The 18,090-nt window shown below is 48.2% G+C and overlaps 1 protein-coding gene across 5 annotated transcripts in view; it reads left to right on the top strand.

Moving 5' to 3' along the window:
- UNC13C (unc-13 homolog C) overlaps positions 1-18,090 on the top strand; it is a 197,275-nt gene that overhangs the window by 4,359 nt on the left and 174,826 nt on the right. For 2 of the 5 annotated variants that reach the window (XM_061595472.1, XM_061595471.1), the window contains exon 1: positions 8,447-8,535. Coding sequence is in view for 1 of the 5 variants with exons in the window: in XM_061595475.1 (XP_061451459.1) it covers positions 5,583-8,535 (2,953 nt within the window). In the remaining 4 variants the exon portion in view is untranslated. Of the gene's footprint in view, positions 1-5,328; positions 8,536-18,090 lie in introns of those variants that run through there. The other 3 variants (XM_061595474.1, XM_061595473.1, XM_061595475.1) reach the window with 2 other exon arrangements.

Here is an 18,090-nt window from a genome sequence, read left to right as displayed (position 1 = left end):
CACGTTAGTATGAGCAATAACCCTCCTATTCAGGAAACTTACAATATTCCTTCCTGTTGGCTGATCTGACTCTAATGCCAAAGCTATGGGATGGTTTGAATATATCAAATCATGCCATGAAAACCTTTTGTGTGGAATAAGTTTCCCTCTATGAACAGCCTTTATTAAAATTCATACCAAAAATACTGATTCCTCAAACGTATCAAATTTGTTCTTTAAAATTCCATATTGCAAAATATCAGATGGACAAATAAATGTCCAGCATTTCTTGGACATCTATGTAAAATTCACTAATAGGCAAAAAACCTTGCAGTTTAAGAACGTACCTATAGCCCACAGATATTTCTATCAAACTTTAAAAAGCAGGGGAAATTGGGCAGCTATAGTGAATGCACCAGGGGAGCAGGAGACGTGACCTCCTCTCTGAGGTATTGTACTGCCCTACACATTTGTCAAAATGCAAACACAATTTGGGTTGGTCTTTCACAGTCCAATCCACTTGCTGTGTAGCTTGGAAGAATTTGGTAACATGTGCCTCTGAGCATATGGTGAGTGGTGGCAATACCTGCCATCTCCAAAAATGGAGAATTACATTATTGTATGTTTGTTGGTGTTCTTATTTTGCTTCATTCCTGTGTTACTAATGTTTTTACAGAGAATCTAATCTAGAAAACTTTATTTCTTTCATTATTCATCCTAGAAACCTATGTCAATTTTTTTTATTAATTTCAAAGCCTTTTTATTGGTCAATGTCATATGATGGTAAAGACAGCCTTTGATGTTTCAAATTAGAGGTTATGTTCTATTTCTATTTTGGGTACATTAACAGTTGAATCTGCAGCTGCAGTTTGATGTAAAATCAGACTGATTACAATATGTTGCTACTTTAGGAATTACTCTAGCTGTTGGGAAAAAAACTTGGTCTGCCCAAGATGCAGGTTTTTAGCCTGCTGTGTTTAAACCACTTCATATAAGGTAAGGTGGGCACCATCAATTAAAAACATAGAGCACACCTAGAATTTTGCTAGAATATATTTCACCTCCAACTGTTTTCTCTTCTACAAACTGAGACACTCCTGATGTCCACTGGAGACTATTCTGCAGAATAGTCAGTGCCATTATTCCACAATTATTTTTGGTCTTTTTTTAGTGTAAATTTTGCAAAGTGGTGCTGTACTTCACATATTCACAGAAATAGAAGCAAAAGAAAATGATTTCCAATAGGAAATTTCACTAAAATTGCAAAGTAAATCAGACATATCTAAAGTGACTATCTGAACTATGTCAACTGTCTTTATAATGTTGCTTCCTCCCTGCTAAAACAAGATCAGCACAGCACAGACACTTCCAGAATAAGATCTTATGCATCCGCCGGGACTTAGACTCCCAGTTTATAGCAGATGATTCGAATGAGGCGTCCGGAGTGCAGTCTTGTCATGTTTTATTGGATGAGTTTCAGTTGGTTCAGCTCGAGGACGTGGACAAGGTGCTTGGACAGGTACGTGCAACCACATCGGTACCAGATCCTTGCCCCTCTTGGCTAATAAAAGCTAGCAGGGATGGAACATCTGGCTGGGCCAGGGAAGTGATAAATGCCTCTTTACGAGAGGGAGTGGTCCCTGGCTGTCTGAAGGAGGCGACAGTAAGACCACTCCTGAAAAAACCTTCCTTGGACCCGGAAAATATCAACAGCTACAGACCAGTAGCAAATGTTCCATTCCTGGGCTACCAATATGTTTCCGGGCCAGATTCAAAGTGTTGGTTCTTACCTATAAAGCCCTTAACGGCATCGGACCGCAATACCTGGCGGAACGCCTCTCCCACTATGTACCTACCCGTTCGCTGCGCTTGACGTCGAAGGCCCTTCTCCGGGTTCCAACGCATAGCGAGGCCCGGAGAGCAATAACTAGAACTAGGGCCTTCTCAGTAGTGGCCCCCAAATTATGGAACAACCTCCCTGATGAGATACGCCTGGCACCTTCTTTGTTATCTTTTCGGCGCCAGGTAAAGACCTACCTCTTTGCCCAGGCTTTTTAAATTTAAATTTTAAATTTCAAATGTTAATTTTATTTTTTTTGTTGCAATCTTGTTTTCACATATGTTTTATAGTGCATTTTATTTATACTCACTTGTATTTTAACCTGTTTTTATTGTTGTACACCGCCCTGAGAGCTTATTGCTAAAGGGCGGTATAAAAGCACAATTAATAAATAAATAAATAAATAAAATAAATCTTGGAACGAGTGGTTGCTAGCCAGCTCCAGGCGCTATTGGATGAAACTGATTATCTAGATCTGTTTCAATCGGGGTTTTGGCACTGAGACAGGCTTGGTCGCCCTGTATGATGACCTATGTCGGGAGAGGGACGGAGAGAGTGTAACTCTGTTGATCTTCCTTGATCTCTTGGCGGCTTTTGATACCATCGACCATGGTATCCTTCTGGAGAGGCTTGGGGAGCTGGGAGTTGGGGGTACTGTTTGGCAGTGGTTCTGCTCCTACTTAGCGGGTCGTCTCCAGAGGGTTGTGCTTGGGGAACATTGCTCGACACCGTGGGCTCTGCAATGTGGAGTCCCGCAGGGTTCGGTTCTGTCTCCCATGCTTTTCAACATCTATATGAAGCCGTTGAGTGCGGTCATCAGGAGCTATGGAGTGCCTTGCCACCAGTACGCTGATGACACGCAGCTCTATTTCTCCTTTTCATCCTCTTCAGGTGAGGCTGTCAATGTGCTGAACCGTTGCCTGGCTGCGATAATGGACTGGATGAGAGCTAACAAACTGAAGCTCAATCCAGACAAGACTGAGATGCTGCTGGTGCGTGGTTTCTCTTGTCAGGTGGTAGATATACACCCTGTCCTGGATGGGGTTACACTCCCCCTAAAGGACCGGGTTCGTAGTCTGGGAGTCTTTTTAGATCCTTCCCTGTCACTTGAGGCCCAAGTGGCATCGGTGGCACGGAATGCTTTCTACCAGCTTCGGCTGGTGGCCCAGCTACGTCCCTATCTGAGCAGGGAGGACCTAACATCAGTCGTACATGCTCTGGTAACCTCGCGACTGGATTACTGCAATGCACTCTACGTAGGGCTGCCTTTGAAGACAGTTCGGAAGCTACAGCTTGTCCAAAATGCGGCGGCCAGATTAATAACGGAGACCAGGCGGTCGGAACACATAACACCTGTTCTGGCTTGCTTGCACTGGCTGCCAATATGCTTCCGGGCTAGATTCAAAGTGTTGGTTCTAACCTATAAAGCCCTATACGGCGCGGGACCACAATACTTGTCGGAACGCCTCTCCCGATATGAACCTGCCTGTACACTACACTCTACATCGAAGGGCCTCCTCCGAGTTCCGTATCATAGGGAGGCTCGGAGGGTGGTGACAAGATCTAGGGCCTTCTCAGTGGTGGCCCCTGAATTGTGGAACAGTCTCCCCGAAGAGGTGCGTATGGCGCCGACATTGTTGTCCTTTTGGCGCCAGGTTAAGACTTTCCTCTTTGCTATGGCGTTTTAATATGTAACTTGTTTTAGTTTTAAATTTTGTTGTAATTGTTTATGATTTCTTGTTTTTACATATGTTTATGCTGTATTTTATTATGAGATTTTGAGATGTTTTTGTATTTTTATATTTTGTTGTACACCGCCCAGAGAGCTAATGCTAGTCGGGCGGTATAAAAATCTAATAAAATAAAATAATAAAAAAAAATAAACATGTCTTCTTTCTATTATTTGGGCTGATTGCAGGTATTGCCACCACTTACCATATGCTCAGAGGCACATGTTACCAAATTCTTCCAAGCTACACAGCAAGTGCATTGGACTGTGAAAGACCAACCCAAATCGTGTTTGCATTTTGACAGATTTGTAGGGCAGTACAATATCTCAGAGAGGAGGTCAGGTCTCCTGCTCCTGGTGCATTCACTAGAGCTGCCAAATTTCCCTCCTTTTTAAAGTTTGATAGAAATATCTGTGGGCTATAGGTACGTTCTTACACTGCAAGATTTTTTGCCTATTAGTGAATTTCTCTGCTTTTTAATCCGAGAGGTAACAAATGGGATCCTGTGCAAGTTTGCTGAGAATGGATTGATTATTTGCATGCTTATTGAGTTCAGTGGGATTTACTCCCCTGCAATCATGCTTAGGATAGGTGAAACTAACCACAGGGGATGGGGAGGGGAGGGGGAGGAGGGGGGAGAGGAAGGCCAGAGGGGAGGAGAAGGACAAGTTTGATCATTTACATGTTTATTGAGTTCAGTGGGAGTTACTCCCATGGAATCATGCTTAGGATAGGTAAAACTGACCAGGGAAGGGAGGGAGGGATGGCTGGAGTGGGCAGGGGAGGAGGAAGAGAGGAGAAGGGAAGGAGGCGAAAGGCAGGTCTGATCATTTGCATGCTTATTGAGTTCAGTGGGATTTACTCCTATGCAATCATGGTTACGATAGGTAAAACTGACCATGCGGGGGGAGGAGGGGGAAGGGGAAGGAGAGGATTGGAGGGGGGCAAAGGAAGGGGGAGGGGAGGGCAGGTTTGATCATTGGAATGCTTATAGTGTTCAGTGGTATTTATTCCGGTGCAATCATGGTTAAGATAGGTAAAACTGACCATGGGGAGGGGGAGGAGGGGATTGGAAGGGGTGGGGATGGGAAAGGAGGGGCAAAGGGGAGGGAAGGGGCAAGAGGGAAGGAATAGGAGGGAGGAGGGTGGGTTTGATCAGTTGCATATATTTTGAGTTCAATGGGATTTATTTCTGTGCAATCATGTTTGAAAATGGAAATGGACTGCCTTCAAGTCGAATGGACTTATGGTGACCCTATGAATAGAGTTTTCATGGTAAACGGTATTCAGAGGGGGTTTACCATTGCCTTCCTCTTGAGGCTGAGAGGCAGTGACTGGCCCAAGGTCACCCAGTCAGCTTCATGGCTGTGTGGGGATTCGAACCCTGGTCTCCCAGCTCATAGTGCAACACTGACCTGGGGGAGGGGCAGGGAGGGTAGGCAGAGGGGGAGGCGAGGAGATTGGGTGGGTGGGCACTGGGCAGAGGGGAAGCCCCTCTCCTTTTTTAGACTTTGAACTCTCGATTCTCTCTGACTCTTTTGTTTATCGCCATGAAAGTTGAGAGGGTTGTTAAGCAAGCGTTTTTGAGTTCATAAGTTTTGTAAGGTTTTATTTTGAAATGAGCTTATAGGAAGCATCAGAATGGCATGGGGGTATTCTCAATTTAACATTGCGAAATGTGAAAAATCCATGCTGGCTATAGTATACAGCCACTCTTGTTGCTGTATAATTATAAATTTCAGTTTGGAAGCCATAGTAACACCATTTCTTGCTTTCTAGATGCTGCAGAGAGTGACGAGGAAGCAGTGCCGAAATTTGCCTCGCCTGTAGGCCTCCATCAAGAATCAGTTTCTAGCTACTGATTGGCTGTTGAACCATCCAGAAGCCTTGACAGTGCCCAGGATTAGCACATGCCACTGTCAGCTGTCTCAGATGCCTCAGGGGTTCTGCCTAATGATTGTGTTAGAAACAAACATCCTTATGGATAGAAAATTGCTGTCACTGTGGGGAAAGGCCCACTGAAATTGCCCTCCATGGTTTCTGCTCTCTTCAAGAGCCTGATCTTTTCCTACTTATACAAGATTTACAAAGGAATGTTTACAAAGAAATTGGGAAATAGTACAAAGAAGAAAGAAAATTGTCAAAGCAAAAAGGAACAAGACATTTCCCAGGTTGGACAGATAAAGACTCCCAAATTATCTAATACTTTGAAAAGCACAGTCAAAAAGATTGCCAAGTGTCCCTCCACCCATAACTTGTCAACTGAAGAGGAGGAAAGCAACAGAGAGTTTTCCCTGTCTCCGACTTTCAGTTACCGGGTTGCAATCGCAAATGGACTGCAAAAGAGTGTCTTCTTAACAAACAACAATGAGGATCCATTTCAGGATCTATCTTCCAATGAGAGCTCATATTCAGAGTCCTTAAGTGAAGTCAAGGGCCCGAACAAGAGCAAAGAGTTCTCCTCACACACGATGCCTGTGAGACGCAACAGGAAGAGCTTGAGTAGCCCCGCCCCCTCTGACGGCAGCTCTGATGGCGAGCGCACTTTGCACAGCTTGAAGCTCGGTGCTTTGCGGAAGCTGCGGAAATGGAAGAAGAGCCAGGAATGTGTCTCCTCGGACTCCGAGCTCAGCACGTGGAAGAAGACTTGGGGCCTCAGGAGCAAGTCTTTGGACAGGACGGCTCGCCCCCCCAAATCCAGCACCCTGGAACCCACCTTCAGTTCAACAGGTTGCATCAGCCAAACCCACGACGTTATGGAAATGATCTTTAAGGAACTTCAGGGAATCAGCCAGATTGAAACTGAACTCTCTGAACTGCGGGGACATGTCAACGCCCTGAAACAGTCTATTGATGAAATCTCCAGTAGTGTGGAAGTCGTGCAGAGTGAGATTGAACAGCTGCGGACAGGCTTCGTGCAGTCAAGAAGGGAGACTCGTCACATACATGACTACATTAAACAAATTGGGCACTCGGGAAGCCAAACCAGCCTTAGATTTTTAAATGTCCCTGAGGAGAAGTTTGAAAATGTTGAACATGTGGTGTACAGAACTTTAATAGAGAAAATGGGGTTTTCAGAGACTCCAAATTCTATCAAAATAGAATTTGCTCACCGGGTGGGACAGCATAGAGAGTGCCCCAACGCCAAACCCAGGCCAATCCTTGTTTACTTTGAAAGTCCACAGCAAAGAGATTTGGTTTTGAAAAAGTCTTACAAGCTCAAAGGAACTGGCATTGGGATTTCAACTGATATTATCCCTCATGACACAAAAGAGAGAAAAGACAGAAGTCTGCCTTCATCACAGACGTATGAGAGCATGGACATGAAACTGCTGGCTGTTGAGCTCAAAGGTAAAAAACATGATTTTGAGTCACCAGAGAGCAGTGACAAAGAACTGGGATCAGATATAAATCAGAACAGTTATGCGAAGATATCCAAATCGGCGCCACAAATGAAAAGAAGTATTGCAAAGGCAAGAGAGCACTCTTCAGATACCAGAGTCCTTAAAGGAGCTGCAGATGGCAACAGTTTTCCAAATAAAATCAGTTATAATGAGGAGTCACCAGGAGCAGAGAGCCTGCAGGCAGAATCCAAAGCCAGCTGTTACTCTGACATGACTCCTCTCTGGCAGTCGCAAAATGACTTTGCAACACTCAAACTCAGCCGTTCAGAATCTGACTTTTCTAAACTGTGCCAGTCATACTCTGAGGATTTTTCAGAGAATCAGTACCTCAGCAGAACCAATGGCAGCTCACTCTTGTCTTCCTCTGATCGAGAACTCTGGCAGAGAACACATGATGACCCATCCAGCTGGTGCAGTGGCTCACATGAGCAAACATTTAATCAAGATGGTCACCTTTATAAAGTTGAGAACACAGAAACAGTTGACAGTGGGGTGAGCAGTGGGTTGATGTGTGTGTCTGGTGACAGGAGTCACTATGGCAACTCTCACGTCTCCTTGGAAGATGACCTTTCACTATGGAAAGACTGGAATCAGCTAGAACGAAACACAGGCTTGGGGTTAGATTCATCTACACAAGAAGTTTTGGCTTATGACTTGAGCAGCTCTTCTGCCCAACAGGTAGACTATGGCCAGATCTCTGAGGTCCAGTATGACACAGAAAGTTATGATTTCACCCTGGGTGGCAATTCTTCCTCTGGTCCAGGACTCAGTAGTGAAACAGAGAGCCAGTGGAATGGTCAGTACGATGATTATCAGGAGACTAATGTCAACACCCTATATCAGAACCAGAACAGGAAGACCGTGATGTACCGAAGCCAAAGTGAGCTGCCAAGTGATGACTCTGAGGAAGTACCTCCTAAATCTTGGCACAGCAGACTGAGCATCGACCTTTCAGACAAGACATTCAGCTTTCCTAAATTTGGAAATACTCTTCAGCGGGCAAAGTCAGCCTTAGAAGTGGTGTGGAATAAAAGCACACAGAGTTTAAGTGGGTACGAGGACAGTGGGTCATCTTTCATGGGGAGATTTCGGACTTTGTCCCAGTCAACTGCTAATGAATCAAGCACAACTCTGGATTCTGATGTTTACACAGAGCCTTATTATTACAAAGCTGAGGATGAGGAAGAGTACAGTGAACCCGCTGAAGAGGATGGAACAGATTATGTGGAAGTCATGGAGCAAGTTCTTGCAAAACTGGAAAACCGAACTAGTGCCAATGAATCGGAAGAGCAGCTCCAGGAATATGAGCAAACTCCTTATGAAAGCCCTTGTGCAATTTCACAGGAAGACACTCCTGATGGATATTTCACTAATAATGTGGTTGGTGGCAGTGGAATGCAGTTTGTGGGGGATAGAGTTGTTGAAACAAAAGCAGAAGTGCATGAAGATGAAAATCAAAATATCCCAGAAGTCCCTGTTCAGACTCCAGTGGGGAAAAAAGTACGGCCATCTTTTAAAGAAGCGGCTTTTAGGGCTTACAAGAAACAGATGAGCGAGTTGGAGGAGAAGATCCTCGCTAGAGGTAGAGCATTTTTAACATTGTGTGTGTGTGTGTGTGTGTGTGTGTGTGTGTGTGTGTGTGTGTGTGTGTGTGTGTGCGCACACACTCTAAAGGAAGTGTCTTTGTTTTTGTAGGTATTGTTATTCTCCTGTGGAATTCTGTGTCATAGAAATTCTCTTTAACTTAAGTAAGGAAGAACGATGCTAGATTCAACAGGAGAATTCCGTGGCTGAAACCAAAAGTTACCAGTCATACACAATCCAGTTAAGCCAAAAGGGTCCAGCTGGTTCATCCCATTGAAATCAATTTGAGTAAAATGGACTTAAATACTGTGGCTTAACTGCATTATAAACTGAGTTTTTAGTGTACATTTCAAAAAGAGAATTTCTTGATGGTTGAAATGTTATTTTTAATGTATCCAGATCTTTCTTGAAATGATGAAGGTTTGATGTACAAGATACTCAGAGCTGTTCTAACATGCAAAATGAGAATATTCTCAGTCAAGAATCTTCTGTTTAGAAAACTATGAATTCTAGGATTGATTCCTGAAGATCCTCCTGGCCTGCCTAATTTGTTGAACAGTTTACAGTGATTTCCTTTCACTAAGTGGTCCAGATTCTGTCCCAAGAGGAGGTCTGTCATGCAGTAAAGAGAAACTACATGATGAGTTTGGCCTTTTTGCTCTGCAGAGGTCAAAGAGGCTTCTGAATCACTTTTAGGCCATCAAACCCCCCATGAGTATCTGCGTCCTAACGGGTAATATGTCCTTAGGATGCCCTGATCCACGTAGCCTCCCAATTTTTCAGATGTCCAGCTGGCTGAATGCCTGCTCCAGGCCAGGCATAGCCTGTGTGGGGCATATTGGGAGGATGGAGAGGGAGAGACCATAGAATCTGAGAGCTGGATGAGGCCTCGGAGGCCATTGGGTCCAAAGCCCTGCTCAGTATAGCTCAGCAGACCTTGAGCAGGGTGGGCTAGAGAAGCCTTGCTGAAGAGCTTGACTCTATTGCATTCTGCTGTCCTGAACCACCCACATAAATTTGATTTTACTGTTTGGAGTTGTGTGTGTTTTCCCTTCACCTTTCCATCAAAGCTTGCATTTTGTGAAGGTGGAGTCTTTTGGTGGATCCAGAGGCACGTTAGATGAAAAACTGGTCTGTCCAGGGACTGTGCGGTTGGGTCATGTTTCCGACCTCGGAGCTGCTTTTCTGTTCCCCATGGTGGCCCCGACTGGGTGGAAGAAGGAGATGTGCCCCACAGAACAGCACCCTCTTCCCGAGAAACAGGAGCTTTATCAAGCGAGAGCTTTGGAGGAGAGGCGGGGGAAAGACTAGGGACTGCAACAGGGACTTGCATGATTTCTTCTGCCTGGATGTGCCTCTCCCTTTGGGGTTGCCCAGTGGTGGAGCTGGGCTGCTTTGGGGGGGGGTGCGTGTGTGCGTGCAGAGGTCCCCCAATCTTGAAATGAACATAATCAGCCCAGCAGGGAGAGGGGTGCCATTTGTATATTGAACCCCAGGGGAGACTGCTGGGCTGGGGTGTCTGTGAAAGGATTGGTGTGCCGGGTCCAATTCAGTCCCCAAGGCACTGAGGTGCAATATGGCTGCATGGTAAACATAAGCTAGGAAGGCTGAGTGCACTCAGGAAGGCAGTTGAGCTGGCTTAAGCAGACTCCAGGAAAAATAAACCATTGAGGTAGACTGTGGATAAGAAGAGCCTACTGGATCAGGCCAGTGGCCCATCCGGACCAGCACTGAGTTCTCACGGTGGCCAGCCAGTTGCCTGCAAGTAGGACCTGAGTGCAAGAGCAGCGCTCCCCTTTCGACCCTCTCATTGTTTTGTTGAGTGAAAACTCCCAACTTGGTTGCTATTTGCAGTTACAAGCCCTGGAGGGTGGCTGCTGCACCCCACCCTCCTGGCTCTCGCTCCGGCCCCCCTTCTCCCGCCCAAGGCCTCGTTGCGGCTGTTGCTGCTCCCCTCAAGCTACCTTTCCTCCTCTCATCAGCAGCAGCATTTATTGCCCACCCTTCAGCCAGAGGTCCCAGGGCAGGTTACAACAATTTTAAAATTCAGCATTAAAAACAGCCCCAAATCACAATCCTAAAAGTATCCTTCTCAGGTGTCAAAGACCAGAGTAAAGAGGGGCATCTTCAGCATTTGCCTAAAACTGTACAGTGAAGTTGCCAGATGGACCTTGGTGGGGAGGGAGTTCCACAACTTAGGGGCCACCACAGAGAAAGACCTCTCTAGGGCCAGCTACCAAAAGGGCCCCCTCTGCTGATCTCAGCACCCGCGAGGCTCTAGGGAAGGAGGGGGCCTTTCAGGTATTTGGGACCCAAGTCATTTAGGGCTTTAAACACTAGCGCAAGCACTTTGAATTGGGCCCAGGAACGACCTGGCAACCAGTGCAGCTGTTTTAAAATGGCTGTTTTATGTGAGGTCTGAAAGAAACCCCTGCTAGTCATCCGGCTGTTGCATTTTGGAGCAGCTGAAGTTTCCAGGCCGTCTTCAAGGGCAGCTGACCCTCTCCAGCCTGGCCTCTGCACAACCTCTCCTCTCCTTGGCACCTCATGCTTTTGGCTCTATCTTCTCTGGGACATACAGACCTGCCTTCTCTCCCCTCTCCTCTTCCTCCCTGTCTCCCCACTGGCCGCCTTTTACACATCTTTCTTTCACCTCTGCCGCTCCGGCCCCCCCAATTCCTGGTCCTCTGCAGCAAGGCTCGTTTGGTATGGCGACATCTTCCCTTTTTGCACATGGTCTTCCTCTGCCTCTACCTCAGCTGCCCCCTTTTGCTCTCCGCCAACCCCTTTCAGTCTCGCAGTCCCTCCTCAGTCTGTCTGTATCCTGCTGCGTCCTGCTCACAGGTACCTTCACTGCTTTTATTTCTGAGGAAATCCTGTTTGATGCATACAACCTGCAGCGCATCCAGAAGAGGCAGGTGTGCCATTTTCATGTAGAATCTGCAGTCCACAAATATTTGCAGGATCTGCAGCTCACAGGATTCTGGTGTCATCTCGTGGACAAACTGTCATGGGCCCGGCAGAACGGGGGTGGAGTAGTGAGACAGCAGAGGAGGAGGACTTTGAATGGACTGATACTTCCTATGTGGAGCGTTGGGCGCATGGAATTTCAGGGACTCTCTTGCTCTGGACAGTGACAGTTCCGCCCCTGAAGCTCCGGCTACCCCCGAGGAGGCTTGGCCCAGCCAGCCAGTTGCCACTCCACCTGATGCACCTCCTCTACCCCACCTGCTCTGCTGCCTCCCCAGTGCATTGCACCTCCCTCTGAGGAGGAGGGACGTGCTGAGGCAGATCGGCCACCCTCACCTTGCGCTCGGAGGTGACAGCACCAGCAAGAACAACACGCACCAACGGCTCCCCTGAGTTGGAGCTCTCGAGTGCATGCACACTCCCAACAGTGGCACTCAGTTCACGCAAGTAGGGTGCCCACCCAACCTTACTTAAGCCGGGTGAGGGGGTGAGACTAGTTGCTGCGACAACGTCTTAGTGCAGTGTAGTCATCTCTAGTCTAGCCTAGTAATGATGCTGAGCCCTATGTAACTTGTAAGCTGATTCATGAAGCACTCTGAACCGAAATCCCTTAATAAACCTATTAAAGGAAAGCACAGATGTTTGTTCATGCCTGACTACAGGCAGGACACAAACAGCTGAAAGTGGTGGACATAATTTCTGGTCTTCGCTTGCTGCTCCTCCCCACTCCTATTACATCCTCAAGTCCCCCAATGTGTGCACCAGCATCCCTTCAGTGTCTTTGCCCCCTCCACCTTTCCACATTGGGGAGTGACAGTGATCTTCCTTACACCAGGGCCGTCAGACCAATTCCTGGCCTATTTAAGCCCTACTTGCTTCAAGGAACTGCCACTGTGCCCCAGAACACAGTTTTCCGAAGCAAGGCCCTCTGGTTTCAGCAGAGCATCCTTTCAAGTATCGCTGCCATCATGGCCTGGTAAGCTTGTCTGGCTGGTGGACCAGCCTGCACACCAGTTGGAACACAGGCACTCCAGCAAAAGTGCCTGATGGGATTTGACTAAACTCTTTGACCAGGGATTTTCAGGACCAAATGAGAATGCAGAAGAACTCTGTGTAGATTTCCCAAGACATTTTGAGTATCTCAATAATTTGACAGTTTGTCTCTGCTCTGCTTCAAAAGTAGATTTGGGAGGGACTCTGGGAACTATCTGCTGCACCCTATGAGCAACTACCTGTTGTTTTCTTGCCAGCCATCCAGCCAGCCTGCCTGCTACTTGCCAGGCGAATTGTCTCCACCTGTAGCTCTCAGAGGTGTGGCCCAGCAAGATCTTTACCTGTAGGAGTCCAAGGCCTTGGGCACTGCCCATTCGGTGTCAGTAAGGACTTAAGCTTATAAGTAGGTTTCTCGGGGTGGCCACTGGAAGCAAGATGACTGCTGTTGTGCGCTCATTAGAATGCCTGAAAGAAAGTCTCCAACACCAGATGGGAGGCTGCAACACTCTCTCCGGAGAAGGTCCTCTCTATAATGGTGCCCCAGTGGTGTAACTTTCTCATTTTGGAGACATGGATGGTCATACAATGATGGGGCTCTACTGTATATTTGTTTTCTCTTTCTTTCTTTCTTTCTCTCTCTCTCTCTTTCTTTCTTTCTTTCTTTCTTTCTTTCTTTCTTTCTTTCTTTCTTTCTTTCTTTCTTTCTTTCTTTCTTTCTTTCTTTCTCTCTCTTTCTCTTTCTCTTTCTCTCTCTCTCTCTCTCTCTCTCTCTCTCTCTCTCTCTCTTCTCCAGCTTTTCCATACTAGACTGGTTTCAGATAGGAGCTTGTTTTGTGATATTTTGTGGTGTTATTTATTGATACTGTTGAAGTTTTTTTATTATTATTATGTTCTGAATTGTTTTTACTATATTGTTTTATTCTTGCTATGGAAGTTGCTTTGAGGTCACCTGGTGATGAAAAGCAGCATACAAATATACGAAATAAATAAATAACAATACATGCATCTAGCAAGGCTTCTGAGCCTGCAGCGGTTAACAGTTCAGCAGCAACTTGTGCTTCTTCAAGCTTCTGTGGCCTCTTGACGGAAATAGATTAAAATATATTCACCAGAGCTGAGATCATACCTGGGCATGAATGTCAACTTCAAGGGCATCTTTAAACATTGCCATGTTCATTCCGCAATGGAAAGGAGCACAAATTAATATTTTAATGCTTGGATGAAAGACAGTTCCTTCTTTTAGTTGCAAAATATGTGCGTATTTCTCGATCAATGCATTTTGGAAAGGAAAAGCCAGCCTCCCATTAAACCCAGCCCATGACACAGCAAGCAAAATTCCTGAATGATTGAATAGCTTTGCTAAGGAGGGAAACTGGCTCACTGGCGAGTCAGTTTCTTGGAAGGAGTGGTTTCTCCAACATGCAGAGTCACTGGAGCTTCCTGTCAGCCCTCACACTGACGAAGGCAAAGGAGTCATAGAATGGAAAAGTTAGAAGGTAACCTCAAAGGTCATATAGTACAACCCCTGCTACGCATGCAGGAAATCCACTGTTAGAGCATCCTTGACTGATGGGCATCCAACCTGTGCTTAGAAACTTCTAATGAAGGGGAGTCGTCATGTTCTGGGAGAGTCTGGTAGGTCAGCTCCTACCATTTGGAAGTTTTTCCTAAGATTTAGTCAAAATTCTTTTTTTTTTTTTAAATTGGGATCAGTTGGTTCAGGTTCTATTCTCTGGAACAACAGACAACAAATTTGCTCCATCATTTATGTGATAAACCTTCAAATTTTTGAATCTGGCTGTCGTATCATCTCTTAACCATCTCTTCTCCAGGCCAAACGTATCCAGCTCATTCATCGTTTCTTCACAGGACTTGAGCACCAGGCCCCTCGCCATCTCTGCCACCCTCCTCAGCACACATCCCGGTTTGTCAGTGCCCTCCTTAAACTGCTGTACCTGGAAATGGGCATAATATTCCAGATGAGGACTGACCAAAGCAGAATAAAGCAGCACTGTAACTTCTGGTGATCTGAACACTAGATTTCTGTTGATCCAGCCTCAAATTGCATTTGCCTTTTTAGCTGCTGCATTCCTCTGCTGACTCATATTTCATTTATGGTCTAAAACCCTTGGATCCTTTTCATATGTGTGCTGTCGACCCAGGTGTCATCTGTCCTATATGTGTGGATCTGATCTTTCCTACACAGAAACCTGTTTTCAAATGGATGGTTCAAGCCTGGTGCTCTCCAGGCAGCAAGCAGCAACCCAGCTGTGTTCCTCTGAAAATTGCCAAGGCACCCAGCAAGAAAGGTGCTGGCCGGGGAGCTGCCATCTGGCTGGGTGCGTTGTGATGTGTCGGTCATTGTGCTGATGTTCAGCTGAAGCAGTGCAAGCATCTCGTTAGGGCTGAGATGATGATGGAGGCAGGAGCCTCAGTGGCAAAGCCTGTTGCAGGGAGCTGGGCAGCCGGAGCCTTCTCCTCCTCCTCCTCAGCTGCCGTCTTGATTTGTTACATTTGATTCCATTTGGACTGAATCTCCTCCCATTCCTGGCTGTACCAGCGTTGAGTGGACTGCCTGATTCGTCCTATATTGACGCTTCGGGGAACTGTGGTTTGAGGGATGCTTTCACATTGGTTATAGTTTCTCTGGTCACTGGCAGCAGAACCGAAAGGAAGACAATGGCCCGTTGGGTGCCTAGAGGGGGCCCAGGGACACGTGGTTGTTTTTTCCTACTCCTGGGCAGACGCTAGAGGAGAAATGGAGAGCCAGTACAGATCAAGTGGAGGCAGCGCTTTTTTTTTAAAGGCCTCTGGCCAGAGCTGGTGAAGAGGTGCAGACAGAGGTGCCAGCAGGGCCTGAACCATTTTCTTCCCAAAGCGCACAGCGCTGGTCCAGCCCCACCCCTTTTCACTGTAAAGCCTGGTGAGATCAGCTGGACTGTGTGCATTTTTAAATTCAGCTTCAAAGGGATTTCGGAACTAACCAGCAGATCAACCGTTCCCCCTCCAAGTGTGGCTAATGAAGACACTTTGTCTTGGCAACTAGTGTCGGGTCAGATAGGCAGGTCCAGGGGGGCTCGTGCAAGGCATCTTTAAAGTTTTCTGGAAAAACTGTTTTTTTTTAAGAGTGTACAGTCAGTTGAGTGCGCAGTCCTGCCAATGTTCATGTTCCTGTTTGGCCTGTTCCATGAAGATTTTAAAAACAAATCAATTGAAGGGTGCAACTCCATCTCCTCAGCAGCTAAGACAAAGAAAGACCGACACCCTCACCAGGCGGGCCCTAAGAGTCGCTTCTAAGTGCAGAGTTGAATTACTACACTGAAAGGCAGGGCCAGCACCAGAGGACGGCCAGGTCAGGCCCTGGCCAAGGGCCCCTCCTGAGGGTGGGTGGGTTGTGCTCCCATTCCACGATCTGTGGCAGCGTCGGCTCCTGACCCTGCCACCGATCACAGAGAGGGAGCTTCCAGGCCACCCACCCCACAGCAGCGCAGGCCCGTGACACCCGCCTGCATGTGCCACCTACCTCTCCTGCTGTGGTGAATGCTGGCTGCGCTGTGCACGCATGCCTGCCATCAACCAAGATGGCGGCAGAGGTATTAGGGAAGCCCCCGCAGCCATCTTGGTTGATGGCAGACATGGTTGTGCAGCACGGACAGCATTCACCACAGCAGGAGAGGTAGGTGACACATGCAGACAAGCGCTTGGCCCAGGGCAGGCTGGTGCCCAAGGGCCCAGTCATGCCTGGCACTGGCCCTGCTGAAGGCAACAAGGTGGGCAGATGACAGAGTCCTAGGAAAAGTAGTCCACTGAGCACTCGGGAGGGCATGCTTGTGTGAGGCACAGAATGTCTGCAGAGTGCAGAGCTGAAGCGCTGCACTAAAAGGCAGAGAGCCCCAGAGGCGGGCAGGCGGTATTGTGCTGAAAGGGAGTGAGGTGTGCAAGTGGCGGGCGACCAAGGCAGGCAAGAGCACAGCAGCAGCTTGACCATCCGGTGTTCTCTGTGTGCAGTGTGACAGAGGCCCCCACAGCCACCCTCATGCACAGCCTTGACCATATCGGCTGCCCCATCCGTGGCCGGGTAGCCATGGGTGAGCTGATAGCCACCCACCCATCAGGCCATCAATGGCTGCCATGAACACTGCCATGAGGGCCTGCTTGTGGCTTTGGCGTGGAGGCGGAGGGCCCGTGACGCCTCCTGCCCAGTCCCTGAAGTGCTCTGCTCCTGTGTCTGTGGCTGCCGACCCATGAGCCCTCAGAGACACGGACGCTTGCACTCCACCCCCACAGCTCGGACACGAACGAGGAACTGTGCTTGTCTTTAGTAGGCTCAATAGAAGGTTTCCATTCAGAGCGCTTCATGAATCAGCTTGCAAGTGACGCACAATTCAGCATCATGCTAGGAGAGACTAGGCATGACTTCACTGCGCTAAGACGTTGTTGCAGCAATAGACACACCCCTCCCCTGGCTTAAGTGAGGATGGGTGGGCACCCTGCTTGCGTGAACTGAGTGCCACTGTAGAGAACCTATGCGTACCCGAGTGCTCCTCCTCAGAGGGGCCATGGGGCACATGGAACTTGCTGGTGGAAGCGCCTCCATGAATGAGGGGAGGGCGGCTGCTCTACCTCAGCAGGACCCTCCCCATCAGAGGGAGGGCTGTGCTGGGACGGCAGCAAAGCAGGCGTGGGAAGCGGAGGATCGTCGGCAGGGTGGCAACTGCCTGACTGGGTTGGGCCTCCTCATGGGGAAGCGGAGCTATGGGGCGGGGCTGCCACTGTCAAGGTCAGGAGAGTTCTCAGAGTCCTGCGCGCCAGTCGGCCCCACATCCCATTCAAAGTCCTCTTCCTGGGTAGTCTCTCTGCTCCACCCCGTCCTGCTGGGGTCATGACACCAAGAATGTGGCATGAAATGTACCCTCTGCCCCTCTGCCTTGCCTAGACGATCCAGCACTCTCCTTGCATGCCTGGTGCAGGGAGGGGCACCACTCTCCTGCTTCAAGTAGTGCCACATGGCAGTGTGTCGTATGGGATGACGAGAGCCGTCAGGTTCTTGAATCCATAGAATGGCTGGTCGTCCAGCGCCACCAGCTCACTGATGCATGCGGTGGTCTGGTCTACCACTGCAAACCACCATCTTGTGGCCCCAATATTTTCTCCAACCCATCTCCTCCAATGTGGCCTGCCTAAGATTCTTTTGGGGAGGGCTTCTTCCCACATGACACGCCTCCTTCTTGCCTTGGTGCCTGACGGCCAGGCCCTCAACAAGGTGGACTGCTGCTGGTGCTACAGCAGGAAGAATATTTGCCCCTGCTCATTGCCCGCCTGCAGGGACGGTGCTGCTGCCTGGGCTTCACTCCCACCTCAATGTGGCCCACACAGGGCTTTGCTGCTTCTGAATCCGACCCTCTGCCTTCAGTCTTGGGGGAGGTCGCCACAGGACCATTGGGAAGCATGAGAGGAGGGGCCTCTGGTGGTGCTGGTGGAGGGTGCGCCGTCCATGCTGGAGAGAGGTGCTGCTGCCCAAGGGCGAGATCCTCTTGAGAAGGGAGGGGCGCCAGGCTGAGACCGTTTGGTTTTCCCCGGCCTCGGTGGG

Source organism: Rhineura floridana, chromosome 14, assembly GCF_030035675.1.
Source record: "Rhineura floridana isolate rRhiFlo1 chromosome 14, rRhiFlo1.hap2, whole genome shotgun sequence".
In the NCBI taxonomy this organism is placed as follows: domain Eukaryota; kingdom Metazoa; phylum Chordata; class Lepidosauria; order Squamata; family Rhineuridae; genus Rhineura; species Rhineura floridana.
This window is presented reverse-complemented; position numbering and strand designations above follow the sequence as displayed.